Source organism: Anser anser (genome assembly GCF_964211835.1).
Source record: "Anser anser genome assembly, chromosome: 15".
Lineage (NCBI taxonomy): Eukaryota > Metazoa > Chordata > Aves > Anseriformes > Anatidae > Anser > Anser anser.
In genome coordinates, this window is record NC_139736.1 from 3,013,369 (window position 1) to 3,036,014 (window position 22,646).

Genomic DNA, 22,646 nt, shown 5'->3' on the forward strand with positions numbered 1-22,646 from the left:
CCCGGCTCGCCGCGCCGACGGGGATGCTGGGAGATGTAGTCTCGCCCCCCCTCCCTCTCCCGCCGGACGGGGAGGCCGAGGGGCCAAACCGCGCTCGCGGCGGGGATTGGTCGGCGCGGGCAGCATGGCGGCGCCCACGGGGCCGTGCTGAGGGGGGGGGGGAGGCGGGGGGGTGGTTCCCGGTGTCCCCGCCGCCATGTGGAGGGGCCGCTGCCGCCGCCTGCTGCGGGGCTGCGCCCCCAGGCCGCCCCCCGATGGTCCCGGGGGGCCGGGGGGGGGCCGTGGGTACGCCCCGCCCGCAGGTGAGGGAGGGGGGGGCGGGGGGGGACGGTGCCCACCGGGGGGGCTCCGGGAACGAGGGGGGGGGCTCCGCCAGGGTTGGTCCCGGGGGGGTTTTCCCGGTGGGATCCCCCTCAAGGTCATCCCGGGCCGGGTTGGGGATAGGGTTTGGGCGCTTGGGAGGAGGGAAAAATGGGGGAAGGGGTAAAATGCCCCCCAAAAAGGGTAAAGTCCCCCCCCCCCAAAGGTAAAATCCACCCCCTTAAAAAGGGTAACAATCCCCCCGCCCAAAAGGGTAAAATCCCCCTTAAAAAGGGTAAAATCTTCCCCTCAAAAAAGGGGTAAAATCTCCCTCCGCAAAAAAAGGGGGAAAATCCCCCCCCAAATAGGGTAAAATCCCCCCCAGAATAAGGTAACACCCCCAAAAAGGGTAAAATCCCCCTTAAAAAGGTAAAATCCCCCCCAAAAGAAAGTAACGGGCGCTCCGAGCACCCCCCCGGTGGGTTTTGGGCTCACTCCGGGGGTGGGAGCGTGGCTTCCCCCGACACCCAGGCCCGGTTGTACGGCCTCGCTTTGCTGCTGCTGCGCCTCTGGTTTGGGGTTTTCTGGTTTATTTTTTTTGTTTTTTTTTTTTGGTGAGGGGGGACAGACACCCCCCAGGGGTTGACTCAGGCCTGTGCCGGGCTGCCTGTCCCCTTGGTGGATCTTGCTGGGGACGTGGGGACGGCGCAGCCAGTTTTAGGGTGTCGGGGGCTCATCGCGGGGCTGCCGGGTGCCCACTGAGGTGACCCGGGACTCCTCCCGGACGTGTGCTCGTCGGTCTCCCCGGGGCTGGGAACCCAGCGTGAGGCTTTCTGCGGCCACAAAGCTTGCAGGTGGCTGAGCCGGAGCAAATCCTCGCCCAAATCCCGGTGTGGGAGCACACAGGTGAGCAGCACACGGTAACTGCAGCCCGGCCTGTGCCCTTCCCAGCTCCGGAGGTAGATTTGCGGGCTCAGCGTTTAGGATCTGGCTGCAGTTACCGGAGGAAAGGCTCACACGTTCCTCCTGCCGTGACCGAGCGAGACGAGATGACGAGGCGTGCACCCGAGCGGGGCTGCAGGGGCAGGATGCGGGGCTGCACAGGGAGCCGGGGGTGGTGGATCCTCCCCTGGGGGCTCAGGTGCCCCCGCGCCATCCAGCTGTTGCTGCCCGGCGCCTCCAGCGGTGCCTGTGAGAAACCTGCTCCCGTGGGCGATCGTGGCAGCGGGAGCAGCACCGGGGGCGTCCACCGGTGTCACGGCGCTTCCCCGGTTGAGTGGAGCTCCCTGAAACAGAAGGGGCTTGGATGTGGCTGAATGAGCAAGGTTTTGGGATGCGACCAGGCCTGTGGTAGCATCGAGGGGTCCCTCTGTTCTGATCCGTGATGGGGAGAAGGGGAGGGGACCGAACGTCCTGTAACTGCCATTTCAGCATCTCTGTTTTCTCCCCCAGAGAGGAAAAGGTTTTACCAGAATGTGAGCATCTCCCAAGGAGAAGGTGAGCGCAGCCTCTGGGGGGGGCAGACAGGGGCCAGGTCCCTGGGCCGGGGGTTATCGCCACGAGGCAGCGGCGTGCCTGCAACCCTGGTTGTGCAGGGCGCGGTGTTTGTCACCAGCGTGCTTCGTCCTTTCCTCATCTCTAGCAAAACCCACGTGGTGGGAAAGTTTCCAAGGTCGTTAGGGGGAAAGCAGCGTCAGCGTGGTGGTGGTGGGAAGCTGCTGATCCCTCGCTCCCCTCGGCTCCAGCTCTGAGCCTGCTCCCTCCGCGGGGTTGTCTGTTGTTCCTTAGTGCCTGCTCCTCTTTTAATTCCCCAGGATTTCTACTCTGATTCCCCAGGAGGCTTTGAAATAAACCTGGACCACCGGAAGCTGAAAACTCCGCAGGCCAAGCTCTTCGCCGTCCCCAGCGAGGCCTTGGCCATCGCAGTGGCAACAGAATGGGACTCCCAGAAAGACACCATCAAGTTCTACACTATGCACCTGGTGAGCACGGCAGGTCAGAGCGCTGGGGCTTGAGAATGGCGTCCAGACACAGTGCATGGAGAGAGCAGGTTGTCCTGATACTGGTGGAAGTGGGGATGAGAGATCAGCACCTGGGCTGGGCACTGGGGAGAACCCTGCAGCTGTCAGGGCAGTTAGGCACTGGCTGTGTCACCGGGGGAGGGTTTGAGAAGGGGCTGGAGGGCGTTACTGGGGACAGCAAAGGGAAGCAGGGAGGTGGATGGGCTCTGGGGAAGTCCCCGAGCTCTGCCCCGTGGTGTTTGGCGGGCTGGCTCCAAAGGCAGAATCTCCAAAGAAGATTTCCTATTGCATGAGCCGTGTTTTGCCTCCACGCCTCCATTTTAGCTGAGCTCCTCAGCTCTTTGCGTGCCCCAAATTCCTCTGCTTCTGCTCGGCCTTGTACAGTGCAAGCTGCTGCTTCCCCAGGCCTTGAGCAACAGTGCCTTAAACTGCCTTTGTCCCGCAGACCACGCTGTGCAACACGGCTCTGGACAATCCCACGCAGCGAAGCAAAGGGCAGCTGATCCGTGCAGCTGTGAAGTTCCTGGAGACCGACACCGTCTGGTATGGGACCGGGGGACCCTCTGCAACAGAGGCGAGGTGGTCTTGTGGCAGTGCGGTGTTTGGAAAGGTGGCTGGGGGAACTGAGGGGAAACGTCTGCTGCAACCAAGTCGCTGCAGGGTTCTGGTCTGTCCGGGTTTGGATTAGTTAGGGCAGTGCCGTGTTTGCAACCTTGTGCAACTCCATGCACTTACAGGGCAGAGGTGTGAGGGAGGACGGGGATCTGCTCCTCTGTTGAACTCAGTTTTGGAGGTGTCCACGCTGGGCAGGAGCAGCAAGAAATGAAGATTTCCTTGGGGAAGAGTTAACAGCTACGAAAGGCTTGGGAGAATCTGTCGGCCCGGTCCCCTGGCACTCCGGTTTTGTAAAGGTGCAGGAAGCTCAGCTTCCTTGTACCGGCAGCAAAAGGCCCTTCATTCCTTAAAGTCCCTGTGGTTGCGGGATGAAGCCTGCCCAAGCTCATGCCTCATAGTCTCAGCCTCTGAGGTGTCCGTGGCAGCTGCTCCGCTCCTGTGGGATGAGGGAAACAAGCCCCCCGCTGCTCTTGGTGGCTGCGGTCACACGGGGCTGGGCAGGGTGGCAGCTGGCACTGGGGAGCACCGGGCTGAGCCACTGGGCCCCCTGCAAGGAGCTCCAGTGGGGCACGTCTCCTGCTCCAACCACTGAACCTTGCTGCATCCCTTGGTTGGCTTCGAGCTGCCTGCTGCACTTTTCTGTTGGATGCTTTGCTGCTGTGCTCTAGGTAGAATCATCCTTCCTAGAACAAGGAGAAGCTCTGAACTCAGGGAAGGGCGAGGGGATCGCTCCTGCTCACTGCAACTGCTACCAAGGGGGGGGGGCAAAAGGCCTGGGGTCTGTGGGGGGCTCAGCTTCCTTCCCGGGGTGCCCCGGGCTGGCAGGGCAGTGACAGCCCGCGAGCTGATACCCGGCGGGGCTTTGTTCCGCGATGTCCCAGCTATCGCGTGGAGGAGCCGGCTGCCTTGGCAGAGCTGCAGAAAAACGAATGGGATCCCATCGTTGCCTGGGCTGAGAAAAGGTAAGAGGCCAAAGATCTTTCTGTTTACCCTACTGTTTGCCCTGGTCAAAGATCTTTCTCTTTACTTGCGCCCTGCCCTCCCGAGGCCAGCAGCTTTAGCACTTGTGCCTCAGAACTGCAAGATCCGCAAGCCCAGTGCTTTTCTTAAGGGGCCGTGCGATCGTTCCAGGTACAACGTGGCAATCGGTTCCTCCACCAGCATCATGGGGCCGAACATCCCGGCCAGCACCAGGGACACCTTCATCAGCCACCTGGCCTCCTACAACATGTGGGCTCTGCAAGGTGAGAGGGGCTGGGCTGGGGGAGCACTCCGCGGGGGCTGCACGAGGGCAGGAGAGGCTGCTCCTCGTGGAAGCGAAGAGCTGCAGTGTTTTTTTCCCTCTTGCTGCTATGCTGAGGTGATCGGGGTGTCGAGGTCACTGCAGTGACAGTGGCCAGTGCTTTGTGTCTGCTGGTGACAGCACGTTTGGCTCTTAGGAGTCCCAATGCGAGCAGGAGCTGTTGCTGGCCTGGCGACCTCCCTGGGGAGGTACCACGTCGCAGCTGTCCCTTCAGAGCCTGTGAAGACGCTGCTGTAATGCTGCAGAAAACAACCGTGAATCTTGTTTGTTTTGGGTTGTTCCCTTCCAGGTATAGAATACGTAATCACCCAACTGAAATCTCTGATTCTGTCCATGGGCCTGATCGACAGGCACATCACCGTAGAGAAAGCCGTGCTTCTGTCTCGGCTGGAGGAAGAATACCAGGTAAATTGGTACAGAACAACCCTGTAATTCACAGAGCAATAATCTCAGCATGACAAACGCACCCCCCACCACAAATAACTGGCGAGGGAAGGGCCTGCTATTACGGGAGAGGTTCCACTCCGCCAGCCTCCCCCTTTGAGAGGGTTTGGAGCACGCTGCCGTAGAGCAGTGTGCGGGCGCAACTGCCCCGAGTGCTCCTGGGGCTGCCGGTTTCCTTGTGCAGAACCCAGAGGGCTGATTTTCTCCCTCGAATCTTAAGTGTGAAGTTGTGGGCGGCTTCTCTTGCTGTGGGTTTCCAGCCTGGAGGCCTTGCTAGACACCAAACTAATAGCTCGCTTGCTGTGAGAGCACAGGCTGGAAACTGGCCTGGCGTGAAGCTCTCCCTGACCCAAAAGCGGCTGAAATTGATGGGAATCTTTTCATCTTCCCTTAAGGGGTTTGGCCTCAGAGCCCACTAGAGATGAAGCGTGTCCTTCCACCTTACTCCTCTGGAGTTCTCCCTACCCCAGCGGTCGGCAATCAGCACACCTCCTGGGCAGCTTCCCATGTTTCACAAATGCGAAAAGGGAGGGCTGAGCTGCTGACCGGCTCGGCGTATAATCCCCTTCTGAACTGACTCACGTTCCTCCTCTCCTTCAGATTCAGCGGTGGGGCAAGGTGGAGTGGGCCCATGACTACGATCTGTGCGAGCTGCGCGCTCGTGCGGCAGCTGGGACTCTCTTTGTTCACCTCTGTTCTGAGAGCTCCACTGTGAAACACAAGCTGCTGCAGGACTGAGGCTGCTGGGCTGGGTGTAGGAGGAGAATGCAGAGCCGTGAGGCGCTGCTGTGACCCAGGGCTGGTCGCCACCACCCTGCCACCACGCCTCTGGGATCAGCCTGGAGCCGAGGAGCTGCGGCTCTGTGGGCAGCTCCCTGCTTGGACTGCCTGCTGCAGCGCAGCGCCAGCAGTTTTGAGCCCGCAAGGAGGAAAGGTCAAGGTGAGCTCCCTCTGCGTGTTGGAGACAGCAGCCCTGTCCGTTACCACTGTCTGGAATTCATCCGATGAGCTCCCAGGGAAGAAGCAGCTTCCTGGGCAGGGCACGGCACAGACACACCCAGCATATGCCACATGTCTTCAGAGCTGCCAGCTCCTGACACGCACTTGTTATGGAAATCTGAAAACAGACTCGGCTGCATCTGTTCTTCATCCCTCAGTGTGCCTGCGTGTAACACCAGGGTCTCTCTGTTTGATTAAAGGCACGCCCCTGCTAGATACAGAAAGCCAGTGCTGCCGAGTATTTCTTTGTTTTAATCGCCCAACCACGGTGTGGGTTCCGAGGTGCCAGGCTCTAGGCAGGTGCAGGAGTGGCTGCAGGCAGACAAAAACACGAGCAGAACCGAACAGGCAGTAGCTACCAAACAGATCTGCTCCCTCTGCGTCTCTTTGTGAGCCTCTCTGTGCTAGCTGCCCTGTCCTTGCAGCCAAGGAGTAGCAGGGAGCTGATTTATGCAGCCCTGGAACGAGACCGGGGGAAACCTGGGCTCCAGCCATCTTCAGAAGCGCAGGGCACTCGGAGCTAAATCTGTACGTCAGGCAGCGCCAGCTACAGGGCTTGCGGGAGACCTGGCCTCTCCCCAGAGCTCGTATGCAGCCACCCTTTCATTTAACCTTCCCACCTCCCTCCTTGCTGCTTGCCTCGAGCAGTACCGCTCTGGCCAGCATCATTTCTCAGAAGCTGCCCACGTGTGAGCGTAGCAGCTGCTGTCACCGAGCAAGGAGGGGAATTAATGACTCCTCGCTTGGCTGTTGCGAGCAGCAGCGTGTGAGCTCCTGTGGAACCATTGATTTCCCTCCCTGCTAGCTGGGGGCTGCTCTGTTCACGCTGCAGAAAGCTGCTTTTGCGAGAGGTGGCGAGAACACAAGGCTCCTAGGCACGCAGAGCCCCAGCCAGCCTTGTGCTTGCTGAGCTGGAAACCTGCTGTTATTCTGGGGGTGGTTTGATGGAGAGCGCTCCTCTCCCCGGCTGCTGCCATGTGCCTGCGGATCACAGGTTCCTGTCACTGTGCTTGCAGGTACTAAAGCTTTCAGGCGTGATGCGCGGCGGTGATTTGGTTCAATCAGCTCACAGCTGAGCCATAACCCCTTGTGACCAGGCCTGAGCACTGACTGGGCTTCGTGCCAATGGGATGGAAGAGACAAAGCGTCATCTGCTTTTCTGGAGACAAGAAGCATCTTTTATTTGCAGCTTATGGCGGGATGGAAGGAGCACGCCTTTGGCCTGAAATGTCCTAGACAACTCAGGCACAGAGGGGCAGCCGTCCCTGCCGGGTGCTGTGCCGCGGGGGCTGTCCTGTGCGCACCCAAAGGCAGCTGTCCAGCCCCTGGCAGACCTACTCCGGCGGCTCCAGGAGCTCGATGCTATCCAGCTGCTCCTGGAGATTGTCGATGTATTGGAAAATCTCTTTGACACGGTTGCGGTTTCTGTCGATCTCATTTTGGAAAGCCTGAACAGATTGAAACCAAGCAGTGCACCCACAGGCTGGCCAGCGTCCCTGGCTGCGGCACCGAGGGCTCTGGCAGAGGTTAGGGAGCGTCTCCTGCAGCAGCATCCCCACCACCAGGGGCACACCAGCCGTGCCCCAGCCCCACGTGAGCATGAAGGCCCCTTACCTTCCCCGTCACAGAAGCCTGCCAGCGGTAGGTGTTGCTGAGGATGTCACACTCCCGCATATCAATCTTCAGCAGGTGGACGTTGTGGGACGTGTTGACCATGTTGACGAGGGTGGTTTTGTCCACGAAAAGCTAGGAGGTAACGTGAGCGGGTCAGGGGAGGGGGGCGGGCGCACAGCAAAAGCGTCAGAGCTCAGAACGAGCAGCAGGCCAACAGCAGCGCTTGGGGGAAGAAAACAGGACCTCTGTTTCAGAGCGACAAAGCCCTAGTCATCAGGGTGAATCCAGTGCTTCACCCTCCGCTGTGCTGGGGCGTTCTCCCTAGTGCAGAAGGGGAAACTGAGGCAGCACCCTCGGCCTCACCTGCTAGAGCAGGGAGCAGATGCCTGCTGCGGGCTCGCTGCCTCGTGGCACACGGCTGCCCCCGCGGGCAGCTGCTGTTGGAGCAAGGCTGCGTGTGCTCCAGCTCGCCCACCCCAGCAGCTGCGGGAAGTGGAAAATCGCACTTGGAAGGGTCTCTTGCGCTGCTGACGCCGGCCGTAAATCTTCATTTTGGAGAATCCCAGCTTCTAATCAAAGCAGTGACTTCTCCCGTGGCTCTAAATAGAGGGTGGCTTTGCTAAAGCGTAATGACTCTCCTCCTGCAGCCAAGTGCAGCTGTTGAACAAATGAAGATTGCTTCTCTGTGGAAATGGATGGCAGCGAGGCAAAATGGGTGCACAGCAACGGTGCGTAACTGCAGCCATCTGCACAGCCCATAAAGCAGGGAGCTCCCCCGGGGGACTGAGGGGTCTGTTTTGTGTCTGTCAGCTCTTGATTACCCAGAGTAATAGGGGGCTGGGATAATCCGGACAGAGCGAAAACACAGCGAATGCAAAACTCAAGTCAATTAGCCACTAAGCGAAGGAATAACAGAGGCAAAAAGGTCAGCAGCGTTGCTGACTGGAGCACTGCAACAATCTTTGTGCTTTCTGAAAGGCTCCTGGGATCTTTGAGATCAGAGCAAGACTGGGGCTGCGGTGGGAGGCTGCGTTTGAAATGTCGTGTCCCGTCTCCAGAAGAGCTAAGGGGTGGGAGACCTCCGGGTGGGGGGCTGCTCCTGAAATCACCGAGGCAAACAGAGCCCCCCTGCAAAGCAGTGGTGTTTGGGTTCTCCTGGGAGAAGCCGGGAGAATCTGAACAAAAACAGCTTCAAGCGCAGCAGAGAAGCTGCCTAAGTGCCTGCTGGGTTGGGGCTGTCTGGAAATCAGCCAGGGAAGAGAGCTGTGCTGGAGGCAAGAGAGATTTGCTCAGCACCTCTCCTGGGCTGCTGCCACCAGCTCTTGCAGAGCCCAGGGAAACCTGCAGTGCAGTCGTCCTCTGTCCTAGTCAGCAGAGATGCCCAGCAGCACTGCGGTTCAGCCAGGCAGCTGGGACCTCCTCTAAGGAAGCTACTGGTGTAGACCTAGCTCTAGCTGTATTGAACCTCCTGGAAATCCCTTCCCTTCTGAGAGAAGGCTGTGGCCTCCTCGCTGACTCCTTAGTGGAGGCGAATTATTTGGTGTGCTCACCTCACGAACGTCATCTGGAAGATCCTCGTCAAGCTCATTCTTGACTGATTTCTCCAGTGTGTTGATGGAGATCTCTAGCAGCTTTTCATGGTGACGGTTTTCCAGGTCCCGGCACTGGGCCATCGTATAGAAGATGGTTAAGGAAAAAACTGAGCACACCATTCACTTTTAGAGATGAAACTGGACCTCCTGTAACGAGAAGCTGAGGCTTGGAAAAAGCAACTACGTGAAAGAGAGCTGCCAGTCCTAATGCAGGCATGCAGAAAAGCACTCTGGTGTCCTGTGTCCTCACAGCAGGCTTCCAAGGGAAACAGCCGAGCTGCTGCCAGAAGCTGCTGTGATGTCAGGATTTGCACTTTCTGCTCTTAATCACAGCTCACATCAGGTCTCATCCTCGCCGCCGTATATTACACTGAGACTGTGCCTGGGTTTGCAGAGGAAGCTGAGGGAGGCCTCTCAGGATAAAAGCCAAGCTCTGAATATGCCAATTATCTGCACAACGCCAACGGATTTATTTATATAGTGTAAACTGTCACCGAAGTATTTTGCTGTTCTTATCTCACGTTGTTCAGAAGACATCAGTAACACAGAAATGAAGGCCATTTAAAGAAGCTTCAGGAAGAACTGCAGGTACTTCTATGGCAAGAAAGCATATAGAAAACAGCCGAGCCAGGTCTTCCAAGAGTTGTGTCATGCATGCTTGAAGAAAAAAAAAGCAAGATTCTTACAGGGGAGAAAGCTGTACAAGTCCTACAGAATTTCAGTACAGAACTTAGCCAGAGCCCTTTGTGCTTTCCAAAATCTCCAAGAAAGACAAGGCACTTCAAATGGCCATTCCTGCAAAGCTGGGAAAACGGCTTTTCTGTTGACTAAAAATAATCCGGTTCTATTCCAAGGGCTCAGTTATGGATTTAGGAGTGAGGTATACGTACCTCCCTCAGACGTCCACACCAACACGCTGTCAAAAGGATATATCCCTTTAACGTTTTCAATGAATGTTGATGCTATGACAGCGATGTTTTTTTCAAAATCCTTAATTAGTTCCTTAACAGAAGGAAAAAAGAGGAAACGTTACAATGAACGCTTTCCTGAACATAAAAAGGAATCTAGGAAGAACCTAAAATTGATTATAATTTGGACTCACTGCTGTTATTAGCACAGTCAGAAAATGAACTGCCTCAAGCATGTAAATTGTTTGAAAGCCGCAAGAGTTTCTTTTCTCATTCAGGGACAGAAAATCAGAATCAGCTTGCTAGAGAGAAGTTGACTGAATGATACTTACCTGGTCTCTGGAGCAAGTCAGCCGATCAGTTTGAACCCTCACGTAACGCACAGAGCGTGCTGTATTCCTGCATGCTGCCATGCTGCAGTCTCCTTGTATATCTGAAAAGCCTCTCGTCAGAGACAATAAGCAGTGCCTAGGCTTACTGCAGCTTTTGTTTTAGTCCTCAGAAACTAAAATTGCTGCTGCCTAGTGCCTCTCTCAAAAATGGCTGCCGGAGAATCTGTTAAGTGTTGCACTTACTGTCTTGATAAAACAGTTACAGCCACCCAAATCCTGTAAATCCAGAAGGGCATGCACACAGGAATGCTTCTGATCTTTCCACCAGTGATTGCAGATATATTAGGAGCAATTCAGAAAGCATTAAAAGGCGCAATCCTGATGCAGTAAGGAATCCATTTTGAGCTCCTGCTTTCTGTCACGCACGTTCACAGAAGTAAACTGCTGCATCTGCTTGCATAAAGGCTGCAGATCCTGCCTGTTAGCTTATAATAGATTAGGGCTTTTTGTTTGTTGTTGTTTTTAAATGAAGATGCACATTAGGAGCCCTGCCCTAGTTTTTGAGGAAAAGTCTGGGGAGAAAAAAGGCGGCTATTATGCAAGCAAATGCAGTAAGCTGAGCAGGAACGTGTGTAATCTTATTCATAGCGAGGATCGGCTTCAAAGAATTACACTTCTAGAATCCCAAATGCATATCCCATGCCATGCACAGACTTCTGTACACAGTCCTATGAAATGACTGAACAACTTCAACTCCCTTTCTCTAAAGCTTTGGGAATCAGCTTGAATAGATGTGAAGGGAATACTGCGCTCTGCTCTGAGAAACAGAAATCTGTTGCAACATATCTCAGTGTCCAGGGCCTGATACCACCCAGATCAACCCTGAGCAAAGAAAGCCTGAGATTCAGACAGAACATCAGCCTGACTGGAAGAATTTTACACCCCTCTTTGTGCAATGGGCTACTAAGCAGAGGGGTGCAGCAACAGAAAAACGACCCCCCTGCATCCTGGATGGGAAGCTTATCAGGTATGTGCTTGAACCTTACCTCCAGCTGGTCAACTGTTTGCATTTCCAAGGTCATGAGTGTCTCTGACAGCTGAAGTATGTCCTCGTTGTACTCCGCTCGTTTAGACTCAGCAATATTGTAACTAGTGGCATGATGAATCTCATCCAGCCTCTAAACACAGAGATACATAAATTACTTATAGTTTGTGTTCAGCACTCCATTGCAATTTAATTAACTTGTTACATATGTGAGAAAAGTTCCTGCTGCTGATTAGCTTAAATGAAATGTGATGATTCAGTAAGTCTCCGGATTTACATACTGGGAAGACAACAGTGCTGAGGTATGCTCCTGGGTAAACGATCCCGTGCAAGGCAGTGACACTGGTGAAAGCTCTTCTTCATCCTCCAGTCACCAGATGACTTTGCCCTTTCCATGCTTCCAGCTTTGGCTCCCTTCTGACACATTTCAAGTAAAATATGTATATATATAATATATTAGATTCTTGACATTGCTGGCCATGAAGAAGAGATTAACAATTACTCTGAAAAAGAAATGCAGGCCTAAATCATGATCCCCTTTCTGTCAAGGAGAATCTTGATCGACTTCCATAGGGTCAGGATTTAGTATTCTGAATATGGAATACCTATCATTGCCTGACTTCCTCTTACAGCATGGATTTATTGCCCCTTCAGAATTAAATATTGACATCAGTTTTGTATCAGACAGGATTTATTATTTCTTGGATCAAAAAAAAAAATCCTCTTGTGCTGAGCAACGTATTATTTTCAAATCTGCTCAAAACAAGTTAAGAATCAAATATTAATAGGAGGAAAAAATACACACCTTGGGGTGTCTAATCCAATCCTCCTGAGAGGAAACAGAATAGGCTAAAAGAGTGAATTCTGACCAAAAGCATTGCCAAGACTTGTTTCTGAAAACAGAGTATCCAAATTTTGCAGCATTAGAAGTGGGGAAGGGGAGAGCAAGATATTTTCTTTTCTAAAGTAAGGAAGTTGGGAGGCCCCAAAAAGCTCCCAAGCCATCCAAACCACCCCTCTGGAAGCAGCAACTTTAAAGGTCAAAGCCCTTAATGCTCCTTTGCTCCCTCACCAACTTCAGACAGCCGTGTTATTTTACAGGTTTGTCCAAGCTTGCGTGATAGGATTATAGCTAGACAAACGGCCCCTAAGAACGGTTGACAAATTTCAGTCTGCTGGCACCTTTGCACTTTTTAAACTTCTCCATCAGCTTTAAATGACTGTTAAAAGACAGTGCTCAGCTTGGCTGCTGACTCTTCCAGTATTTATGTGAAAACCGTCACCCTGACCACTGAGTCCTGTTCTGGCAGCTCGATCCATGGCTGAGTCTGTAGGCTACCAGACAAAGATGAACCGTCAAAATCTGTCCTTAGCCATATATATATATATTATTTGTATATATTTATTACAGAGGACCTATTGGGAATCAAGTACTAGTTAACTGAGTATGCACATCAATCTCTATCGGTTGCCTGCTGGCAAACCTGCCAACTAACGTCCCGACTGGAGCTGCCAGAGCCCGTTTGCCAGCATGAGTCAGCAGGGTTGAAGGACCTGGGGACAGTGACTCAGCAGGCTGCCAGCTCCTGACAAGGCACCTAAATAAACGTGACCCGGTTTTCAAAGAGCGAGCGCTCGTGACTCTGCCTGGTGTCAGTTGTCAGGGACTCGTTCTGCTCAGCTGACAGTTTTACCAGGCTTTAGCCCCCTTGATTTTTTTTCCCCTGTGGAAACAAAATAATGATCCATCTATTATACCTGGTTACATGGGGATCCAGCTAGAAGCTGTGCCCGGAGCAGCCACAATGGATGGCTGTAGTTGAGCAGAATGAAAAAAGATTTTTCTGCTTTAAAACAGGACTAGGAATACATTACAACAGCTTTACCTGATTTTTCTGTTAAAGTTCTTTGAGCTGTTGTTGACAAAATGAACTGAATCAGAAAATGACTTGAAAACAAACTGAATAACCTGCAATTTCCGTTTCTTCCCTATTTTTCAATGAAAGAGGAGCTGTTGGAGGCCTCAGAGAGAAGACAAGTGCCATTAACACCGATAACCCTTTTTTTTTTTTAAATCAATATCATCAAAAATATTGAATGGACAGGTTCAGCACTTTCATTTTCGTAAAGACCAGTAATTCCTGTGTGGCAATGAGATGTTTAACCATCTTTTTTTCCTGTAAAGCCTTGATGAACATTTACCTGGACAACAGACAGGTATCTCATGGACAATGAGATAACACTATGGCATATTAACTTTGTCCCACACTAAATTTCCATTTCTAGCGTAGATAAAAGCTGTCAGTGTTGGCTGTGGTTTGATGAAAGGGCTGAAACTTCAAACCCCAAATCCTTTTTCTTTACAAAGCACTAAAACCTCATGTTAGTTAATGACATTATCTTAGAATCATAGAATATCCCAAGTTGGAAGGGACCCACAAGGATCATCGAGTCCAACTCCTAGGTCCCCAAAGGACCACCCAAAAAATCAGAACATGTGTCTGAGAGTATCAGCTAACATAACTTTTTGGTACAGATTGATACTTTTATACGTATGCTATATATATTTTTATCAGACCAGATGTCCTCCAGAGCTCCCTTCCAACCCCAGCCATTCTGTGACTCGGCAGTTAGGGACCAGGCACTGACTCCTGTTACTGCAGTACAAATCCAGGTTTGTTATCCTAATTTTAATGGAGTTACCCTAGTTCTCAGTAAAATTGAAAGCTAGTATAAGATGTAGCAAACTAATAAAAGTATAAAGAAAATTACCTCTTTGTTCCGATTTTCAAAATCTAGGATTATTTTCCTCCCTTCTTGTTGGTTGGCTGTTAATGCTTCATGAAGGCCTTTGTAGAATTCAGAGACTTCAGCTTCTCGTTTTTCATACTCTTTCAGACCATAATTAAATAGGTTCTCACAAACTGAAACAAAATCTTTCCTGTATGTGACACCAGAGTCAAGGTATTTTGTTTGTTCAGTGGAGCAACAAGCATTTCTAGCTCTGTAAATTTGGGCAATGACTTACAAACTACTGTTATGTAAACTCTGTGGTTGTTGCTGGCACCAGACTTCCTCGTGTTCTGTCCTTGGCAGGACTGGATCACATTCTCTGCATAGGATTTTGCTGCCTTAGGGATATGGAGAACACTGTGGTAGCTTGAGGGGGAAAAGGCCTTGAGGACAAAAAGGAAATGCATACACATCTCTGACTCGTTTCTGACACAGCAGCAGAATGAAGCATACAGCCCTATCCGTCTTTGCAAGTGTGAATACAGTGTCTGTGGAGTTAATAAATACAGCTTTGGAGCCTACAGCCAGAGCACAGAATAAACTACTGACTTGGTAGCATCACAAAAATAACGTCAATTTTTCTTCTGCTATTATCTTGGCAATGGAATTGTTTCTAGAGTATATTGTAGTTAAGCCATGATGCATTTTTCCCCAACAGTGTAATGCAATTTTAAGGAAGGTCAAGTTACTGGCCTTGACAGTGCTCTATTAATCTGAATGAGAAATAAAAAAAAATAAAAGTGTCTGCTTTCTGATCCCCTGTGTAGGAGCAATGATCAGAAAAATGTGCTGGCCTGAAAACTTCATGTAGCCAGCTCTGGCAGGTCATGAGATATGCAACTCATATAATTCTGATTAGTCTGTTCCCATCTCCTACCACTTCAATTTCAACATGATCTTAGCGACTGCGCTCTTACAATCTAACTGACAGAGATTTATCTTACAGCTCATTTTAAACTTTAAGTGGATTCCGGACTTAAAGACAGCACAAAGCCTTGATTCTTGAAGGGTCAGAAAAGAAGACTACTGAAATTATGTTTGATTCAAGTGAAGGGAAAGGAATATGGTAATTACAATGGGGAGAGTTTGAAACGCTGGAATCTCATGACCTGTCGGTGACAGAAGTGAGCAGCTATACAAATAGCTTGTTTCAAGCTGGGCTGGCCAGCTTGCCAGTAATACAAACCATTTGTTTGTAGCCCTCCTATTTCATGAGATATCAAGCCTTAAAGCTGTCAGTGGTCTCATGGTCTCGCAGTGTTTTCCTGGCACCGTTCCAAAATTGAACACAGAAAGTCTCAGATCTTAGATCAATGTAGCTTTCAGTCCTGGACAAAAGCAACGGATGAGGAGTCCCAGCAGATGCACCTCCTTCTTAACTCAAGTCATTAGGTTTTAGCTCTAGGTTTTTTAAAGCCAGGAAGGATATGCCTGCAGCAGGTCATCCACTCCAGGGAGGTAAGCCAGTTTGGCAGCTTCTGTATCCTCTGCATACAAACTGTCAAACAGGAACGATCCATTCAGGTACTCAACAAAGGCTGTCTTTGAAGAGAATCAGAGCAATATAAGTAAAATAAAGAGTGCTAACCTTCTGCCAGTCCTTAGGACGTGTCTCTCCTAGAAGCTCTTTTACCAGCAGAGGATCACCGGTGTGCTGTGCAAGTAATGATCTATGCAGACACAGTCACACCACAACAACCGATTTACCAACCAGGTCATGAAAGCACCCTGCAACTGCAGTGAAAACCATCCTGGTTCACATGTGGCTTTACTGCTAGAACTCTCTAGCCTAAGGACAGAAAACACTGTTTAATCTTACATAAAGCACTATGACACACAACCATGTATTGCAAGACCGTTGAGCCTTGCAGGTAAGGAGCGAGTGGGCTTTGGGGGGGGGACAGGAGGGAAGATTTGCAGGTGCCCTTCCTGTCGCTTAACCTCCTCCTGCTCTTCAGCCAGTCTGGTCTTCTAGCAGTCTGGAACACAGAGCCAGACTGTAACTGAAAGTACCATTCCTCCTGGCCTTGTTTTCAGTCTGTTCACAGGACTGTAACAATCTCAAAGCCCTGGAGACTTTAACCATAAAACGAAACCAAACAGAACCAACATTAACTTAGGAGAAAAGTCGCTGCACCATGAGAACACTAACAGTTCCCTCAGATGTGTAATTTTCTTCATCTCCCATTAGGCTGATAAGATCCCAGGGTATGATTTACTATAGAGCTTCTCAGGGTCTATATCTGCAGTTTCATTGTTCACCCAAAAGCATTACGTTCCTCCACATCATATGTACTCACGGCAGTTTCTGTTTTCATTCGAAAGAGATTCGAAGATCAGAAATTAATCCTAGCCTTAGTTTTAGCACCGTCACTGTTAACCTCTCATTAAAGCTTAAAGCAGGTACAGAAGTCAACATCTGTTGCACATCTTTCTCCTGAGACAATACACAACCAGCTGAAGAACACGCACCTTGTGGTACTCCAGCTCCTTCTGCTTTGCCAGCTTCTCCTCCAGCTGAGCCAGGGCCTGGGCCTCCTCATGTTCCAGAGGGTCGATGAGATAGTGATACTTTGAAACAGCAAGTTCTCGCTGAGAAACACAAAGACAGAAGGTATTTGATCAGATTACCCAGCATTGCCCAACAAATCTAAGCGTAAGCATTCCATCTTTCTATAAAGGGCATCTAAATTACATCTGCACCTCCGTTTCTTTGTGGTCTTTTTATTAATCTACTTATGAAGTGTCTAATCCATTCCTCACCCCATGGTTTGTTAACATATTACTCTGCCTCTGCATGCAACGCATCTGAACTGATTCAGTCCCGGACAACTTTTAATCTACCAGTTTCCTCATCTTTAGGGTTTTTGTTTGTTTGTTTCTTTATTTGTTTTTAGCAGGACTCCCTGTTTTGACTTTGAATTTCAGATCTGACTGGATTTGCTACTGAGTTTAATACATCTACTGGGGAGGAGATGGCTCATCTGAGGAACGGATGGCAAGGTAGCAGCAGGGGCAAGAACCTAATCAGCTTGCAGCTGAAGCTTGACAAACTTAACTGTGCAATTCTATGGCACACAGGCTGTACAAGCAGGGACTAGACTCAGTGACCTGGAAAGCCCTTCCAGTCCTATGGTAAGAGTAATGCGTGTTCCAAGTACAGCTCCTGCTCTGTGCCAAGCAAATTTAAAATTCTTTGGTTATTGAAAATAACAACAACAATAATAATAAACTTCTGTGTTCCTTTCAGTCCTGGGATCGAAAAGCAGTCCCATGGGTTACCAGTGCAGATGCATGGTCCTGTTTTCAGAAATCAGGATTGGGAAACGCATTCGGATGGCACTTCCTTGCCTGGATAATCTGTCAGTCCACTACTGAAACAAATTGCTCCGTGAGCAGCAGGACCACCAAGGCTGCTTTCCTCGGGACTTTTGTCTCAGGACTGATCTCTGAGATTCTCAGATCTCTGAGAAGTCTCGCACTCACACTGCAGCATCTCTGTGGCAATATTAACCAGGCCCCTCTCCCACAGAGAGCTGCTGATTTTCACAAAACCTGTGAAGACATAATACCTTTGACACCTCTACCTCTCTGCCAGGTTTGATAGAATTTGGCCTGCAGGTTCACAGCTGTTAAGGTGAAGATGGAATAAACACCTCATGTTTCCATAGGTCTAATTTCTGCGAGGAAGCAGCCCCACATGCTAGAATATTGCAGGCATACCAACAAAGCAAATGCTCTGTAATGTGCTGGTGCCCAATTTCACAAGAAGGAGACGCAGACATACTCACTGTGGTGTCACTCACGAGTCTGAAGTCCAAGTATACCAGATCTGGAATGTGAGCAACAACAAACAGCACATACTGCTCTTCTTCGCAGAAAGGGTTCCCAGTGAGATTCAGCGTGCGCAACTTCTTAAACCTCCTGAGATAAACCACCTGTGCCGATGGGAAAGAGACGCCGTACTTCCCAGCGCTATGGAAACACACGTTTCTCAAATTCGTTGCTCTTATCACAGTTATGTCGCAGTACACATCCTGCTCAGCTGCCAAACACAGGCGAGATGAAATTACAAGTTTCTAATGCTTTTGGGAAAGGAAATACTTAAAGACACATCATGAATGTGTAAATGGTGGGTGTGGAAAGAAGGCCTTTAGCCTTAGGGTGGTGGACAAATCACAGATCTCCCATTGGTAAACTGCCCTTAAAAAGAACCCTTAACAAATCCTAGTCTTCACTCCCTCCTTTCTTCAAATGTTGCTACTTATTCCTTTTCCAGCTCTCGTGGGAACCAATAAGACTTTTCCCACAGATGATAGCAGTAACAAACCTCACGAGCGAACAATCTACACAAGAAAAAGCTGAAATAAGCACTTTAAACCCGGATAGCTTACCAAAACCATAACTTAGACTCTAGAGAAAGTGAAGTCCTAAGGAGAATTTTCCCCTGCTCAGATGGCAACCACCGGTTTTAGAATATTTGATCCTTTGATAAGGAACAATTGCAAAGACAGGGAGCACTCACATCTTCCAGAGTGGTCAGGTTATTTTTTCCTATGGAGAAGATCTGTAGCTCTTGTAACGTGTCCATATGCTCAATTTTAGAGATTCTGTTATTGTAGAGGCTTAGGTCCTGCAGTTTGACAAGGGTATCCAGGCCCTCAATTACTTCAATATTGTTGAAGGACAAGTCTGGGGAAGAGTTTAGAAATCAAAAGTTTTACAAGCAAAAGTTAAATCATTTCTAGCAGAACACCCCGATCCAATCCTTGCATTTAGCTTGGGTCTTGATTTAGGAGTCTACACACAATGTTTTCCTCAGGGGTGTTCAGTGTCCCACAGAAAAGGGTGAGCATAAAATCGTCATTCTTTGGGTCGGGAAGCAACAGACACTTCTTACAACTGCCCACACAACTCTTATATAAGAAGAATGAAGACATCCCACACAGAGTCCACATAAACAACCTCATAGTGATTTCTACCTTATGGGGAAAACCAAAATACAAGAAAAGAGGCAGAGAAAGGCCCTTAAAAGGGTGGCATTTCTGTGACAAGTTTGACATTCCCTGCCTCGTCTTTCTGACTCTTGCCTGCCATGCCAATGCCCCCTATCACGGTAATTCCCCCAGACCAACACACATCAGCTCCACGCTCACAACCACCCTGCTGTCAATGGAGACGTACTCACCGTAGCTATTTCCCTCATTAATATTTCCTCATCTCATCCTGCCAGAACTTCTATCCTAACGCCTACACTCACCACAAATAAGGGCAGCCTTTGCTCTCAGGCCGGTCAGTACCGAGTGTTTCAGGAGTCCAAAGGCAGTGACGAGGTCTGCATCACCCTAGCCCCTGGATGGCTAAGACATTCACACAGCAGCTGCTGAACCACCGCGACCTTTGGGCAAGCTGAGACCCATGAGAGTGCTTCAAAACACTCTGCTTACGCTGTGGTGATCAGCTGTTGATTCACAAAGTGCATTAGTCATCTGCACAGTAGAACGGTGCAGACAACAGGGCGGAAGAACTCATTAGACATTTCAAGATGTTCTTACGAGCCAAAGCCTCCATGCCATTTTCAGTGGCAAGCGAGGATATATTTATGCTGCCACCCAGTAACAAAGCTGCAGCTCCCAGTGAATGCTGTTAGCTATGAACCTGTAGCAGCAAGGTCACTGACCTGCCCAGCATCAGAGCCCGCATCGCTGAGTGATGCTGCTGTCCGTATCCTGAGTTTTTAGTTGAAGGTAGTCACATAAGACTACAAGGACAGGCGCTTTTTGGGACAACAAAGACAATAAGCCCTTAAGCATGTAGGGGTAAAGCCAGCACTGTCTTTCAGGGGGTTCTAGGCTTCAAAATGCTTGCATTACCTTTGAAAACAGAATACAGACTAAGTCACAGGGGAGTTTCCATAAATATTTCTGAAAGTCACCTCGAAATACGAGTACAAAACCTGGAAACAGCCTTGAAATCTCAGCTTCCTGTTCCTGCCACACCAAATGTATTAAAACCAGGCTTTTAAACATTTGAAGGATTTTTGTGCAGCACTGATATTCGTGCCTTTTGACAGTCAAATGAGGAAACACACCGACAGCTAACAGCCTTCCCTGGGAAAGCTCCTATCAGTTGTGTTTGAGGAGGAACGTGACATCCTGGCTTTATCGCAGATTGCTTTGCACCTGAGAAGGCATCCAGCCCCATACGCCTGTATCTTACCGAGCCAGACAAGGTGAACCAGACTCTCCAGAGCTTCTATCTTCTCAATGATGTTGTTGTCCAGCTGCAGTTTAGTCAGATTCTCAAGCTGCCACAGATTATCAATCTGCAGGATATCTAAAGGCACAGGAAAAAATAAAACCGCTTTTCAGGGGAGGCAGCTTTCAGTTTAGCAGATGTACTACCTTTCTTAAGGAAAAATGCCCAGTCTTACCTCAAAAATGATTTTTAGCAGCTTACAACAGTGTCACGACTGCCCTAGAGAGCTGAGAGGTCTGCTGGCTGGATGCGATTTCAGTGAAGCAGCCCAGTTAACCTCAGCGTCCTGCACCAGCACACACGGCTCATCAGCGATGCCAACGAGTCGCTGAGGGGATGCTGACTGCACTCAAGAGTGGCTTTATGAATCCTCTACTAGGAGGCCTTGACCTTCATTTTCCTTTCCAGCTCTGAAAGCAAGGTTTGGGATGAAATTCTGCTTTTCTCTGTATTTTCAGGCTACTGGTGGCCAGCTACTGCTTTTGTAATTTACTCTCCTGCTCCTGGGATTTTTCATCACAGGAGAACAAGTTGGGATCTAATGTTTCTGTGAGGGTGGCAGTTTAGAACTAATCAATATCACCGCATTTAGCTTTCTCCAAAAACAGACCCACAAGGGCAGGCTGGTAGGCATTACAGCAAAACATTAGGGCCAAAGTGACAGAAAATACAGAAAACTCTTGCTCCCAGTTCTTTTCCCCCCAATGGCTTTCCAGCAGATTTCACTAGGTGCTGTTGTTTACTGAGCACAGTGTAATGCACTCAATTGCGCACACAAAATGGTCACACAGTTCTCTCTTTTGTATTTGCAAAGAAATACATGCAGGATCAGGTAATTGGGAGCACGTCCCAAGGAACTCATCCAATACGTGCATTATTTTAGTGGAGCACGCAATGAATAATCAAAAATTTTGTCCATGAAACTTCATACCCTCAAAATACTCAAATATTGAACCAAATGTTCTTTCTTTTCATTTTCTGAAGGCAAGTTTATGACTAGTTTGGCAGTAAGAGATGAGTTTTGATAACGTTATGGACGGCCAGAGGAAGCTACCAAATTGGACTGTAATCACCACAGTCTACCACGTAGCTCTCACATAATCACCAGAGATGGTAGAGCCTTCCCAGGATTTTATTTGGCCACGTACAGAAGGGCCCAATAGGCCTGTGGCCTGTAGGTGTCACCACAATATAGATGTTAAATAAGAATAGCACTGACAATAAGAGCATAAAGCGAAGCAGCTCTAAAGCTGCCCTCAAGCAAAGCCACCCAGTCCTCTCAACTGAAACTACTTCATACAAGTATGACTAAAAATCTAAGTCCTGACCTTACTTTTCATGTAGCAAACCCAAGCTAATTGCTATTGTTTAATTGCTAGGTAGCCACTTAATACTCATTGGAGGGTAAGTGAATTAAAAAAATATATATATGTTCTGATACTCACTTCTAAAACTGAGCTGTAGTTCTGTCACATCTTTGAAGTCAATGCCTTCGCTTTTGGCGAGTTTCCCTATGTCCTCTGGCCATCGCTCTTCAACCCCTTTCTGAAGCATTTCATCGTCGATAACATTTGGCTTGATGCTGTTGTACGACTGACTCATTTTTAGAGGATATCAGCCTTAATGGAGAGAAAAGAAAGAAAAATTTAAACCAGTGCTTGGCTACTATTTCTAATGTTCATTGAGCTGGCACGATAATTCCAAGGAATTAAGAGCACAGTCGAGTCTTAAGAAGACCTGATACCTCACAGCTGATGTCAAAGATGTGCTTGACTTTTATCACAAGGTCCCTGGTATCACTTTGTGATAAAAGGCACAGCCTTCTCACCATGTTTGAGAGGTTTCCGTGGAGAATGTTAGATTCTGGCCAGATAAAGAGAGCAGGGGAGAGGCTCTGGGCAGAGCCTGCAACAGCCATGGCCCAGCACCTGCTGATGAAATCCCTCTTCACGAAGAGGGCATATTTAAGGCCCTGGGCAACGTTTACATCTAGCCTTAAAAGGTAAACATACTGTTAACAGCAAACATACCGCTATAGGAAAGTTTGATTTACAGAGCAATCACACAGTATTTACAGCACATAAAAATTATCAGCAGCAGCTCGCTGAGTTTTAAACACCAATTTCATAATAAAAGTCAAAACAAATTTGCGGAAAAAGGAAAATTATAAAGAGCACAGCAGTTTTGTGAAGACGTTTACTGCAGACCCCCAGTAAAGGCTGTCAGATGGAGTCCATACACACACAGACACCTTCACTGTGGGAACAGGCACAAATTATGCCCTGCCTCTGCCGTTCCCAGGCCCCTCACGAAGCTCAGGACCAGGCCCAGGACCAGGCCGCACCACCCCTGCCCCGGTTGCTAAGGAAGCCCGGGAAGCGGTTGCTAGGGGAAGTCACGTGACGCCCTCACGGCCCGGGAG

General features: G+C 49.7%; 2 protein-coding genes across 9 annotated transcripts; one reads left to right on the top strand and one right to left on the bottom strand.

The window, feature by feature from the left end:
* The first annotated feature begins 106 nt into the window (after positions 1-106).
* On the top strand, positions 107-5,906 carry ATPAF2 (ATP synthase mitochondrial F1 complex assembly factor 2). Of its 2 annotated transcripts, none has more exons than XM_083799591.1 (8): positions 107-302; positions 1,753-1,797; positions 2,137-2,282; positions 2,767-2,864; positions 3,818-3,898; positions 4,068-4,180; positions 4,529-4,644; positions 5,284-5,906. In XM_083799591.1, exons 1-8 carry the CDS (start codon positions 197-199, stop codon positions 5,419-5,421), a joined length of 843 nt encoding a protein of 280 aa, XP_083655717.1. In that variant the 5' UTR covers positions 107-196; the 3' UTR covers positions 5,422-5,906. The 2 variants fall into 2 exon arrangements, with proteins under 2 accessions (XP_083655717.1, XP_083655718.1); XM_083799592.1 differs by having other exon boundaries at positions 4,529-4,568; positions 5,308-5,906.
* On the bottom strand, positions 5,505-22,616 carry DRC3 (dynein regulatory complex subunit 3). 7 transcript variants are annotated; one of them, XM_083799585.1, is made up of 13 exons: positions 22,476-22,616; positions 21,670-21,843; positions 20,186-20,302; positions 18,492-18,658; positions 17,758-17,904; positions 16,439-16,558; positions 15,393-15,508; positions 13,946-14,117; positions 11,175-11,306; positions 9,820-9,890; positions 8,847-8,970; positions 7,297-7,428; positions 5,505-7,130 (listed from the first exon to the last, which is right to left on the bottom strand). In XM_083799585.1, the coding sequence occupies exons 2-13, from the start codon at positions 21,824-21,826 to the stop codon at positions 7,017-7,019; spliced, it is 1,569 nt and encodes a 522-aa protein (XP_083655711.1). In that variant the 5' UTR covers positions 21,827-21,843; positions 22,476-22,616; the 3' UTR covers positions 5,505-7,016. The 7 variants fall into 7 exon arrangements, 6 of the variants coding, with proteins under 6 accessions (XP_083655711.1, XP_083655712.1, XP_083655710.1 ...); XM_083799586.1 differs by having other exon boundaries at positions 22,468-22,613; XM_083799584.1 differs by having other exon boundaries at positions 22,432-22,584.
* Positions 22,617-22,646: the final 30 nt, after the last annotated feature.

What these genes read in the sequence shown, in the direction of transcription:
- ATPAF2 (XM_083799591.1), top strand. Translation starts at nt 197, where the DNA reads ATGTGGAGGGGCCGCTGCCGCCGCCTGCTGCGGGGCTGCGCCCCCAGG. An exon ending in AGTTCTACACTATGCACCTG is followed by an intron (nt 2,283 to 2,766) that starts GTGAGCACGGCA and finishes TTTGTCCCGCAG; the next exon opens with ACCACGCTGTGCAACACGGC. An exon ending in CTGGAGACCGACACCGTCTG is followed by an intron (nt 2,865 to 3,817) that starts GTATGGGACCGG and finishes GCGATGTCCCAG; the next exon opens with CTATCGCGTGGAGGAGCCGG.
- DRC3 (XM_083799585.1), bottom strand. Translation starts at nt 21,826, where the DNA reads ATGAGTCAGTCGTACAACAGCATCAAGCCAAATGTTATCGACGATGAA. An exon ending in GACTCGTGAGTGACACCACA is followed by an intron (nt 16,559 to 17,757) that starts GTGAGTATGTCT and finishes TGTGTTTCTCAG; the next exon opens with CGAGAACTTGCTGTTTCAAA. An exon ending in AGGCTTCTGTGACGGGGAAG is followed by an intron (nt 7,131 to 7,296) that starts GTAAGGGGCCTT and finishes CAATCTGTTCAG; the next exon opens with GCTTTCCAAAATGAGATCGA.